Source organism: Mustela lutreola, chromosome 9 (assembly GCF_030435805.1).
Source record: "Mustela lutreola isolate mMusLut2 chromosome 9, mMusLut2.pri, whole genome shotgun sequence".
NCBI lineage: Eukaryota > Metazoa > Chordata > Mammalia > Carnivora > Mustelidae > Mustela > Mustela lutreola.
In genome coordinates, this window is record NC_081298.1 from 26248392 (window position 1) to 26261213 (window position 12822).

A 12822-nucleotide genomic window follows, 5' to 3' on the forward strand; every position below is an offset into this window, starting at 1 on the left:
GCAATTAGGACAGAAACAAAACCTCATAGCTCGGGGAGAACCCAGCAGGTCTGTGGTGGTATACTTGAGAGCCCACTTACCTGCAACTGATGCATTATAAGGTTTGCTTAAAGCTGGGTTTACCGATAATTAGATCCTCAGGGATTAGAGTGAAGCCAGACAGTAACAGAAATGCCTGGCTTCTGAGGGGCTCTGAGTTTCCAGACCCTTCCTCCCACCTGCCACTAGTCTCTGTTCTTATGTGGGCAGGAAGGGATCTCAAAGCAGAAATTTGGCCTGAACTGGGGACTTGGGGGGTTGATAACTGAACCACCAATACCAGTGGATACTGTGTTTGGAGGAACTGAGGCTGACCCCCAAACACAGCCATAGGGCAGAAGCTAAGGGCAGAAGCAGGGGTCCAGACCCTCCCCAGGCTCCACTGATCATTGTAAACTGCAAGCTGTAGGGAGTCCTTGAGAATTGGGAGGGCGCCTCTTCAACCACGGTGAAGCCAGCTGACCCTGCCTTGGCGGAAAAGTCACTGTGTCCTGCCCCAGATATCAGACCTTGTTTCTGGTTCTGATTTCTGACTTTTTAAATAAGGTTTCTCCTACAGATGGCAACATAATGAATCTCTTCTAGTGATACATTAATATGCTTTTATGGTGGGGGGGGCGTATGCTTCGACGAAGGGCAGAAGTCAATCAGATCACTGTTTCTTATTCAGCAAATGTTGACTGAGCACCCACTCAGTTTCCAGGCCAGTGCTGGACAAAACAGCAAGCCCCTGCTCTCTTGGGGTTCATAGCCTGTGCTCCAGTGGGGGTCCAGTGACTGTCCCTATCCCTGCTTCTCTTCTGTAGAAGGTGTGGTGTTAAGGAGTTAGAGAATACTGGATTCAAATTCCAGCTTTGTCATTGACTAGCTGTGTGACCTTGGGCAAGTCACTTAACCTTTCTGAGGCGTAGATTCTCCATCTATTCAAAAGAAGCCATGAAAGGGCGCCTGGGTGGCTCAGTGGGTTAAAGCCTCTCGCTTTGGCTCAGGTCATGACACCAGCGTCCTGGGATTGAGCCCCACATCTGGCTCTCTGCTCGGCAGGGAGCCTGCTTCCCTTCCTCTCTCTCTGCCTGCCTCTCTGCCTACTTGTGATCTCTGTCTGTCAAATAAATAAATAAAATCTTAAAAAAACAAAAAAACAAAAAAGAAGCCATGAAGGCCTGCAAAGCAGGGTTGCTCCAAGGAGTCAAATGCAGAGAGAGAAGGCTAGTTGTCGGGCAGCTGACATGGAGAGTGGCACACAGTAGGTGTCCTCTCACTTGGGATCGTATGGGTGGGAGAACATGCAGTAGGCTACCCCAGCCTCCAGAAGACCTGACGGTCCTAGGCTTCGCTGGCCCAAGGCTGCGGCTGATGGGGAGCCTCAGTTCAGAGTGATAATCCTGAATCATGTCCAAACCCTTACTCTGCGCTAAACTCTTGGAGGGTGCTGGATGCTGTGTAAGGGGGCCTGTGGCCTCCTCACCACAGTACGGACAGCTGAAGGGTCGCCAGCTCCAGTTTAGAAGTGGGAAACTGAGGCTCAGCCAAAGTCAGGGACTTGCTTGAAACATCTCCTGGGGGAGTAGTGGGGGAATGGCTCTGCCCAGATGGCTGTCCTTCCCACACCAGTCACTAGAGGGCGCTGATGCTCACCATAAACAGTTTGACGGTTCTCACCGCCTTCCAGCAGCGGCCGTCAAATGCCCTGGAGCTAAGAGGGTAAGAATTGTCTGACCCCGGGGTGCTGCACCCTGCTGGGAGTAGAAAGTAGACCCCCAGGCCTGAAAGAAAGAGAGGAGAAAAGGGGAGCTGAAGGTGGGGGCTTGAGGACCCCTGGGGCTTTTCCCACTGAGAGGGGGGCCCATTCTCCAGCTCACCCCTTTGAATCTACCTGTCTAGTCTCTCTCCTCAGCGTGCGTCTATCTGTCTGCCCTCGATCTCTTGTGTCTGTTCTGTGTCTCTCTGCATCTTCCTCTCTCACTCTCTCTCCGTACACTGATTTCTCTCCGTGATTCTTTCTCTGTGCAGTGTGTGCGTGTCTGGCTCGGTGTGTCTCTGTTCTTTCTGCCTCGGCTTTGTCTCTCTGAGTATGTCTCTGCCTTCACAGTTCGTCTTGTTATGTCTCTCCCTCTCTGTGTCTTTCTCTCTGGTTTTCACGGCCACTGTCCCTTTTTGTTTCTCTGTCTCTGTCTCGCTCAGTTGCCTGTCCTGTCCCTCGCAGCCACCACCGCCCAGCACATGGGGGCTCTGGATCTCGGTCCCTTTCCTCCTATCTCCTCTCCCCAGGCAGCAGGCTCACAAGCTTCCCAGTTCTGGCCTCCCTGCCCGCCCCTCTCAGGCCTGGGGGGAGGGGGGGCGAGGGAGGAAGGGAGGGCAGCCTGGTGGGCCCACCCCTTTTTGCCTTTCCAGGCTGGGAGGCTGGGCCAGTGGGCCTTTTAACAGGCACCGGGGAGGCTGTGCTGGGCAGACACCAGCTCCAGACTTCGGTGCCTGGCCCCTCCGTGGTCCCAGCAGCCACCAGACCGGCCAGCCCAGCCCAGCATGCAGCAGCAACAGCCCCTACCCGGGCCCTTGGCCCCCGCGGCCGAGCCGACCAAGCCCCCCTACAGCTACATAGCTCTGATCGCCATGGCCATCCAGAGCTCCCCCGGTCAGCGGGCCACACTCAGTGGCATTTACCGCTACATCATGGGCCGCTTCGCCTTCTACCGCCACAACCGGCCCGGCTGGCAGAATAGCATCCGCCACAACCTGTCGCTCAATGAGTGCTTCGTCAAGGTGCCCCGCGATGACCGCAAGCCGGGTAAGGGCAGCTACTGGACGCTGGACCCCGACTGTCACGACATGTTTGAGCACGGCAGCTTCCTGCGCCGACGCCGACGCTTCACCCGGCGAGCAGGTGCCGAGGGAACCAAGGGCCCTGCCAAGGCACGCCGCGGACCCCACCGAGTGGGCAGCCAGGATCCAGGAGCCCCCGACGCCTTGACTGGAAGGCAGTGCCCATTCCTGCCAGAGCTGCCAGAACCCAAGGGCCTAAGCTTTGGGGGTCTACTAGGGGCCTTGCCAGCTAGCATGTGCTCTACAACCCTGGATGCCGGGCCCCAGCCACCCACGGAGCTCAAAGAGATGCCCACACCTAAGCCTGCAGGCCTGGGGGAGCTCCCTGTGGCCCCCTCGTCTTCCCCCTGCCCAGCATTTGGTTTTTCTGTGGGCTTCTCTGAGGCCAAGGGTTTTAGCAAGGCCCCCACACCCATCCTGACTCCAGAGGCAGGCATTGGAGGCAGCTACCAGTGCCGGCTGCAGGCACTGAATTTCTGCATGGGGACCGATCCAGGCCTTGAGCACCTCTTGGCCTCAGCAGCCCCCTCTCCGGCGCCACCCACCCCTCCAGCCTCACTGCGGGCCCCACTGCCCCTGCCAGCTGACCCCAAGGAACCTTGGGTTGCAGGCAGTTTCCCTGTCCAGGGAGGCTCCAGCTACCCACTGGGGCTGACCCCCTGCCTATACCGGACACCAGGAATGTTCTTCTTTGAGTGAAGCCAACCTGGCCTCGGGCAGTCCCTGCGGGGCCCCCCTGCCAACTACACCCTCCAGGCTGAGCCTGACTCAAGGATCTGGGGAGCTTTCAAGGGACCCAGGCCTGGCAAGCCAACGAGCGGGACAGGAAGCCAAGATTGGAGTAGTGAACACTCAGCCAGCTCCCGGGGCCTCTGGACAGACTTGAGGGAGAGGGGAGGCAGGGCCCTCTTGGGATTTACTCTGTGGCTCTCAGGGCCAATAAAACCAGTGTGACGGTGAAGGTCAGCTTCATGGATGGTTGGGGGCTGAGGGCCGGGGCGCCTGGTTCTGTGTGCAGTGGCTATGGTTGTGGGATTGCGGGGACCCTGGATGGAAATGTCCCTTGTGAGACTTCTTTCTCCTGCTGGGGACTTTCTCAGGGAGTTTCCCAGGAAGGTGGAGGAAGGGGGAGCAGGGAATAAGGAAGAGAGGAAAGTATGGCCAAGAAACACCCAGCAGAGGGTGGCGCTGGGCTGGCCTGAGGGGTTAATTCTCCAGTCCCAGGCTCTGTCACTCTGCACCGCCTCCCCCAATTTTGAGTCGTCAGAATCACTGTGACCATGTGCGGCATTTATTCTGTCCTGAGCTTCTCTGTATCCTTTCACCGAGCCCTGTGCAACTTGGAATGCTATCCCCACTTTTACAGTGGGGGAAACTGAGGCTCAGAAAATTTGAGGCTCACTAGATCTGACTCCAGATGGTAAATGAGTGGCTATACGCCCAGCCCCTGGCCCGCAGTCTGAGTGAGGACACAGGGGTGGTGCACAGAGTAGGAGCAGAGCTGGGGGTGACGTCCAGAGCGGGAGGGGCTTTTATGAAATCCTGGAAGACCAGTACGAAAAAGGCACCCTGACCCCCTTGCACAGACAAGGAAAGTGAGGCTCAAAAGGCAGGCACCAGTCCTCTTGTCTGCATTCCCCCACATGAATGGGAATGTGGAGCCCCCAGTTCTGAGCCCTCAGTTCTCCAAAGGCCTCCTGATGACTCTTTAAGAAAGCATTTCTGTCATGAGGGGAGTGGGTGGCTGTCCTGTGTATAGATCAGAAGTGACGGAGCCCTGACCTTTGGCCTCTTCTAGCCTCCCCCTTGGGCAGAAGCAGGAGAAATGGGTATATTCATGGCCCCTATCAGAGGAACAGACTCAGGGACCTGAAACCTCCCCGTCCCCACACCTTTCAATACCAGAGTCGCTGAGGCAAAGGGCTTCCTTCTGGAGCCTTGGTACCTCCATCTGGATCCTGGGTCGAGGGAGAAAAGAAAGAGGCCAGGGATACTGGGGGAAGCCCCTTTCTGGCATTTGGTGTAGGGGCCTGATGGGTCTTCTGTCCCATGAGGTGACACCCCGGCGGCTGGAGACCCCTTGGTGGGGCAGATAGCCCAGTCCCTCCAGAGGCCCTCACTCAGGCAGGCGGCCATGCTGATTTCAGTCTCTGCTGCTCCTTCCTCTCTCAGCAGGTCCCCTGGGGCCTGGGCGGAAGCGAGCCCGGCTGGACAGTCCCCACTGTCTGGTTCCCACAGACTCTAGAGCCGGCCAGGGGGGAGGAGGGACCTGCAGGGTGGGGGCTCACTGTGGCCGGAAGGGGTTGGGAAAATGCCTGGCCAGCTGTGGGGCCCTTCCCCATCGCGCACGCAGGACCCCAACCCGGAAATCCATCTAGCAATGGGGAGAAGAAGAGAGGGTCTGTCCTGTCCCATCACACCCAGGAAGCCTCATGGGCGAAGAGTAGGGGGAAGCTCTGTGTGCACGGGGCATGAGGAAGGAGAGGCGAAGGAGATGCTTATGTGGGTTTGTTCCAAGGTGTGTGTGTATGTGTGTGTGTGTGTGTGTGTGTGAGAGAGAGAGAGAGAGAGACAGACAGACAGACAGATTGAGAGAGAAAGAGAGAGAGAGAGGCACAGAGACAAACAGTCACAGAGACAGGGACAAACACATTCGAGGGGTAAGTGTTCTTTCTCAGTCCAGTCAGGGAAAGAGGCCTCTCTGCCGGGCACTGTTCCCTGTGGCGCATTCCTGTGGAGACCTGGTGACCCCAGTCCCCTCCCAGCCTGTGTCCTGAGCTAGTAGGAGGATGGGGAGGCTGGACGCACTGAGCCCCCTCCCCGCCCCCCCCCCCCGCCCCTCCCATCCTGTTCCAGCCATCCTCTAAGGAGTTTAGCATCTGAACTGGGGTGGGGGCTTGAGGAAAAGAAAGCCACATCCGCATCATGCAAAAAGGGGTTAATCACAGCTGGTGCACAGACTCAGCAACAGGACTGGAGCCCTCTCTCCATGTCCCTCTCTGACCCCCCAGCATAGTCAAGAAGTGAAGACAAGTCCCCTTGCCTCAATTCCCAAGCAGGACCCTGGGCTCGGCGCCGGCCTTGGACTCGCTGAATGAGCCTGGCTGAGTGCCCATCTCTCTGGGCCCTGATTTCACTCCCTTTGCCCAGCAGGGGTTGGGAAAAGGGCAGCCTGACTCTGAGTCTGGGTCCCAGGGGAGGGTCTGACATGGGGGACTGCCTGGAGGGGATCCCATTCCCGGGGGTGCTGGACCAGGAGGCCCAGACACCATGATCTCATGTTGCCCTCTGCTTGCTGCCCAGCCAGGGGACCCCACCCACTGGGCCTCCTGCCCTCACATTCTTTCCATGACCAACAGACGCCCTGTGGCTCCTGCCCATCCACCCCCACCTGGGGTGGACAGTGCTTAGCAGAGATTCAGAATGCCTAACGTGGGCTGACCCAGAGAGAGTACCTCAGCACAGATTGACAGACCGAGGCCAGAGAAGGCAAGCGAGGTGTCCAAGGTCACACAGCAAAGCAGGAGCAGGTAACCGCTCTACCGCCTTAACTGTACAGCTCTTCCAGGACTGGGGCTGCCCCATCTGACTCTGCCTCAGGGATCCTCCTCCCTGGAGGCTTGTCTGTCTCCAGGAGGGGATTACAGCCCCTCCACTTTGTCCCCAGCAGGTTAGAGTGGAAAAGGGTGCCAAGTTGCCTTTCAGAGTTAGGCTCAATCAAATTCTAACATGGTAGAATCAGGAGTATTAAAGAATATTCCAGAATTTTTAATCACAGCAGCTTAGATTCTTGGAATATTAGCACTGAAAGGGCGTCTCCTGCCCGATTTCTGAATCCCCTCTACACCAAGTACCAAGTCATACGAGGTTCCCGGAAAGGGGAGCCCGCTGCCTCCAGAGGAGGCCCCTTCCCGCCCAAGCCTGGCAGCTCTGAAGTACAGTCAGGAAGTTCTTCACCTGCTGGTCCTCTGGTCTCTGCTCTCCCTGCCCCCAGGGAGGCCTCCCCCACCCACAGGGCTGGGCCTTCCTCAGACTCCCCCACCGTCCACATCTTATCTCCCGACACGACGCTCCCGCCCACCCGCTTCCTTCCCCAGTTTATGGCATTCCACCGCCCAGAGCTCTGGACACTCCCCACACCCAGACAGTGTCTCAGCCCAGGGCCTGGAGACCCTGTCCTGATGAGGGTGGGCCACTCTGAGGCGGCCACAGCGATGATGAAGAAGAAGGTTGGGTCAGCCAGCCTCCCATGTCTGCCTGCAGGGAGTCAATAGAACCTAGCAATCCAGTCCTCAGCCAAAACATCCTGTCCCCACGACACCTGGATGATTCCCATCACCCCCAAGGGCCAGGCTGCCAGAGGCAGTAGGTACAGGACTAAACTGAGGAGCTCTGGAGCTTAACTGCCTAGGTTGGGATCCTAGCTCCGTCCCTCCCCAGCTGTGCAGTCTTGGGCAAGTTGCTTCCCCTCTCTGGTTTTCCTCATTATAACATATGGACACTAATAGTTCACACTCCTTTGGGGCTGTTGGGAGGATGACAGGAGTTACTATTTGCAAAGTGCTTAGAACCCAGGCTGGCACAAGGAAACCACAATTTGTTTAAATTTTTTAAAAAGTTGGGTCCCAGGGGCAGGTCGCCTTAGTCTGATCTACCCCCCAGGGGAAGGTCCGGCTCTTGCGGAGGTCGGAGGTTGGGGGAGGGGAGGATAGAGGGGAAGGGAAGACTGTTACAGAGACGGGCTTGGGGCTCAATTACCAGCATCTCCACTTCTTTGCTATGTGACTTTGAGCAAGTAGACTCACCTCTCTGAGGATCACTTTCTTCATCTATAAAATGGGGAGTAATATTTTCAACCCCCAGGACCCATGTGTGGGAAACCTAATCCCACACACAGTGTGTCCAAGTCAGCCAACAAGAAAGAAATCAGAACATAAGACAGCCCCACTGGGGGGCCTGGGACCCTCAGCCCCATCCCTCTGCCCCTTCCTTTGCATGTGGTAAACCTCTGTCCTCACACAGCAGGAGGTGCCTGATCTCTGTTCCTCCCCCACTGGTAACTGGGTGGTGATGGGGAGGCAGCTGGTAAAGCCAAAGGAAGTGGTTCCAGGCTAAAAACAGGTGGGGGAGGCCCATTTAGTTATACAGCCCAAATCCTTCCCGGTGGCCTCTGGAAAGGCCACGGCTGCCTCCTCCTGACCACTGCCCACAAGGAGCCCTGATCTGTCTTGGATACAAATGAGAGGCCCTCAAAGACAGCCAACTCCCTGGTGAGTGCTGTTTCTACCTCTGGGTCTTTGCACTTGCTCTCCCCTCCACCCGGAATGCTCCCTCCCCACTGGCTGACTTCACAACACGAAGAGGCCAAGTTAAGTATTGCCTGCTCAGAGAGCCTCCCCTCAGCCCCTTATCTGATTAGATGCTTTCAGATTTGTCTTCTCCACCAGGTACCTGTTGCAATGTGGGATTATGCATTCCTAGGTGTGTTCACTTTTTATTGTGTTTCTGCCTTAGACTATAAGCTTCAGGGAGCAGAGGCTGGTCTGCCTTTTTCATTGTATCTGCTTCCCTAATCCAGCGACTAGCACACAGAAGGCCCTTGATAAAGGTTTGCTGAGTGGACATCAGGACTGATGGTCAGCCTCCCGTTCATCCCTTCAGCATGGAGGAAATCTCAGAGAAGCCACCAGGGGCTCAGCAGCAGCCCACTCAGAGCAAAAGACCAAGTTAGGAGCCTGGACTGTCAGGCTTCGTCCCTGCTAACCCTAGCCTCACTCCAAATCGCCTTTGCACTGTGCTTCCTTCCTCCTAGAACAACCTTCTACTAATAATCCCCAGGGAACCCTTTGATCTCTGTTCAAAATCTGTCCTGGGAGAAACCCTCCCAGACTCTGCCCCCACCCACCCCACCAACGCATTCTAAATTCACTGCTGCCCAGGTCAAAGTTCTCCCACCTCAAAGAAAGCTCCACAAGGCCAGAGACTTTTGTCTCCTGGCTGCTTGCCCCCCAGCACCTAGAACACTGTCTGGAACACAGTAGGGTCTGGAGACATAGTTGTGGAAGAAACAGCTGCTCTGTCCACATCCCTCATGTGATGCATGGTTCCCAGGAGGCAGGTAGGATTATTAACCCCCCATTTTACAGGCAGGAAACTGAGGCTCAGAGAGGGCAAATAAGTAGATTTGAACCCCATTCTGTATAACCTGAGCCCAGTCTCTGTCATCAGCCTGTCCCCCTAGAGACACATGAGACCTGCATCTCCCTCCTGTTCCCCCCACTTCTTTCAACCGCTCCTCGTGAACCACAGATCTGGCCATATGCCTCCTTTGCTCAAAACCCCTCCATGTCTCCCTACTGCTCCGATTCAGGCTGGCATTTGAGGCCCCTGCCAACTTTGCCAGACTTATTTCCTACTTCATCATGGAGACTCCAAGTCAACTTTGCTCTTAGCTACCAGCCTTTGGACATACTATCCCCTCTGTCTGGACCGCCATCCTCACTCCATCTGGAAAAGGCCCGCCCCTCATGGCTCTCAGCTTCGACGTCACTTCCTGCCACCAGAGAAAAGAGATTACGGAGTTCGAGTCTCCTTCCCTGTCCCTCCAGCTTCACCCTAACCCCCAAGCTCCCAGCCAGTGGGGTTCCAGAGGGTATGAGCTCCCTGAGGGCGGGGACCATGACTCATTCACCTCTGGGTCCTAGCTTCGGGCCAGGCCCAGAGCAGGAGGAACTCGACAAATAGCTGTGCCATGATTGGTGGTGTCCAGAGTCACAGCACCTGCTTTGAGTTGTGACTCCGCCATTTGCTGGCTGGGGACTCCGGGACTTGTCCATAAACCCCCTGAGCCTCAGCTTCCTCAGCTTAATGAAATACCTAACAAAAATAACCACTCTTAGTGTGGGGATAAAATGAGTTCATAAGTGGAAATCACTTGCTACAATGCCCCGTGCTCGGTAAACAACAGCTATTAACGTGCGGAAAAGAACAGGTGCGTGGACAGCCGTGCGAACAGGAGCTAGGTGTGGGTAGACCCATCCTTCAGGACAGCCCTGGCTGCTGGACACCCTCGGGCAGCCCCGTCCCTGGCCGAATCTTTTCCCACCACTGCTCTGTTGGGTCCAAGGTGGCCAGTGGAATTCAAGGCCACTGGACACAGACAGGAAGAGGCAGCGTCACCAAGCCTGGTGTAATCCAAACCAGATGCGGCCTCAGACCCCTGGGGGTGGTCACTGCGAGCCTGGCCAAGGCCCAGAGGCAGGAAATAGTCTTGGAGGAACGCTTTCTGGGCTGGAACCAGCCGGGAGGAGCTGTCCCATTGAGGGCGTTAACCCTTCTTAGCCCACAAGGGGTTACCCAGGACACCGGGCAGGGGAAGCTGGTGGAGCCAGCCCCGTGAGATGCAGTGCACCTTGTAGGCAAGGTGGCAGGGTCATCATTGTAATGCGCACCATGCAGAAGGGGCCCACAAGCAGGCACTGTGGTGGGCAGGCAACACAGGGCAAGGGATGGGGGATATTCCCAGCCTGGTACCCGGGACTTGAAGAATCACAGCCCAGAGCCTTGGGCCTGGCTCCGGCCCCAGCTGGCAGGCCCCAAAGGGCCATGGATTCACTCCCTCCATCAGGATGGCTCCTAGGGTGAAAAGGTTTATCCTGCGAGGTCACCGGGGATGGCCGTTCTAGGGATGATGGTAATGGGGCTGGGACTCAGGCTTGCGGAGAGGCAGAAACTCAACCCCACCTTGGGGGGTTGTGGCCGTGACTTTTTCCTGCGTGTGCTCTGTGGCTCTTGAAGGGAACAAAAATCTCTCTGAACCTCCACCTCACCCATATTGTTGAGTCTATATCCTTTACCTCCAGGGACCAGGGGAGGCCAGAGGAGGCCCCTGAAAAATCAAAAAGAGCTTTCCAAGCTGTGCTCCAGGGAGGTAATAAGGACTGAAGCAATGATCAGCCCTGTTCCATGGTTCTGGGTGGCCTTCCTTCCTAGGAAATGTTAATTTGCTGTGTGGCCTCGGGCAGATTCCCTTCCCTTTCTGAACCTGTTTCCTCATCTGTGAAATAGGGTGAATGCGCACCCTGTCCCATCTTGTGACTGTCACGATGGCCTAGGAGTGCCAGTGGAGTGCAGAGCCCAGATTGTCATTTGCATATTATAGAGCAGGAAACTGAGACCCGTGCTGAGAGTCAGGGGTCCTGGGTTCTAGTCCCAGCTGTTGTTCTCTGCTGAGGGACCTTCTTGGTTTTGGCCTCGGTTTCCCCAGCTGGATCCAGGCCCTGGATCTCTGCTGCGGCTGGACCTCATTTCCTCACCATCCCCCACCCCGCCCCACGGCTGTGACTCATCCCTCATCATCACGCTGTGTGGCCGAGGCTTAGCCTGGGTGGGGGCCAGCAACGCTGAGAGAACTCAGAGGAAACCACAGGCCTGGCCCAGCTGGCAGGTGGCGAGCGGGCGGGCAGGCAGGGATCCACAGCCCCGGGGGTCTGTTCTGCAAGCACATGTCCCATGAAGAACCCCAGTCAGGTTCCCCAGGAGTGTAAAACACCCCCTCCCAGGCTTAGACCCCAAAGCCAGCCCCCCCCCACCCCACGTGGCACCTGCTGCAGTGGGAGGCTGAACCCACCTGCAGGTACGGGACACAGGCAGGAGTGACAACCCTGGCCTTACCCTCCAGGCCTATATTCATGGAGTCAGGGGAGGTAGGGATGATCAGTGTCTTGGTCTGTGGTCAGGTCCAGGATTTCTCAAGAGGCAGGCAGTGCAGCAGTCAAGAGCGGGGGCTCTGGACCCATACTGTCTGGGTACCGGTCCTGGCTCTGCCAGTAACTAGCTGTACGTGCCTAAGCAAGTGGCTTAACCTCCCTGAAGCTTGATTTCCCCATCTGAGAAATGGACCTAACAGCACATCTGTCGGGCAGGATCACCGTGAGCAGCCCCGGTGATCGTGACCACGAGGAGCCGGAGCGGGGCTGGTACCCAGCTGCCCTCAATGCATGCGACTGCTGTCACGGCCACTAGAACCCCTTCTCCCCAAGCAGGCCAACCAGCTGCCCCACTGAGGCCAGTCCCAATTCTGACTCAGTTGTCCTCATAGCCAGAAAGGCTGTGCCCTCTCCGGTCAGGCTTTCCCACCCTCTGGCTGACGTCTCCAGCAGATGGAGTCTGGGCCAGAGCCCGCTGTGGCCCGTGTGAAAGAGGGGAGAACAGCTCTCTCCCCAAGGACTCTGGGGGAGACCCTCCCCATCCCTGCAGGTCCGGCAAAGGTGCCACAGGCCTGCCCGAACCCTTGGCTCTACCTGGGGGCTCTGCCATCTTGCCGACACCTTGTTCTGCTGAGAAGCCGGGTGGGCTCGTGCGCAGGGCCTTGCCCTGGGAGACAAGAGTTCAAGCTCCAGCTTCTGCCTGGTTGAATAGCCTTCAAGTTCCTTCCCCTCTCTAAGCCTCAGTTTTCCCTCCTATAAAATAGGAATAACAGGGGCACCTGGGTGGTTCAGTGGATTAAAGCCTCTGCCTTCTGCTCAGGTCATGATCCCACGGTCCTGGGATCGAGCTCCACATCGGGCTCTCTGCTCAGCAGGGAGCCTGCTTCCTCCTCTCTCTCTCTGCCTGCCACTCTGCCTACTTGTGATCTCTGTCTGTCAAATAAATAAATAAAATCTTTTAAAAAATAGAAATAATAATAACGTCCACCTCATAAGCTGGCTGCTAGAGAAAAATGAGTTAATACCCACAAAGGCACTTAAAGGGAACCTTCTACCTGGTAAGCACCCTATGCATGTTGGAAGGTGCTGTGACAGATGAATAAACTGAGGCTCAAAGCGGGGAAGCCGTTTGCCCAGATCCTGGGCTGGGCAGCCTGGCTCCTTAGGCCACACCGGGAGCTACCATGCTGCACCCTGAAGTTCAGCTCCCCCCCGGAGCGTCCAGCCCCCAGCAGTGCTCAGGGGAACAGTG

General features: G+C 56.7%; 1 protein-coding gene across 1 annotated transcript; it reads left to right on the forward strand.

Annotated features, from left to right (window-relative positions):
• Positions 1-3823, forward strand: FOXS1 (forkhead box S1). Its single transcript, XM_059133608.1, has one exon. It carries the CDS (start codon positions 2566-2568, stop codon positions 3559-3561), a length of 996 nt encoding a protein of 331 aa, XP_058989591.1. The 5' UTR covers positions 1-2565; the 3' UTR covers positions 3562-3823.
• The last annotated feature ends 8999 nt before the right edge of the window (positions 3824-12822 follow it).

Bases quoted from the DNA above. Each gene is read 5' to 3' on its own strand.
- FOXS1 (XM_059133608.1), top strand. From the start codon at position 2,566: ATGCAGCAGCAACAGCCCCTACCCGGGCCCTTGGCCCCCGCGGCCGAG.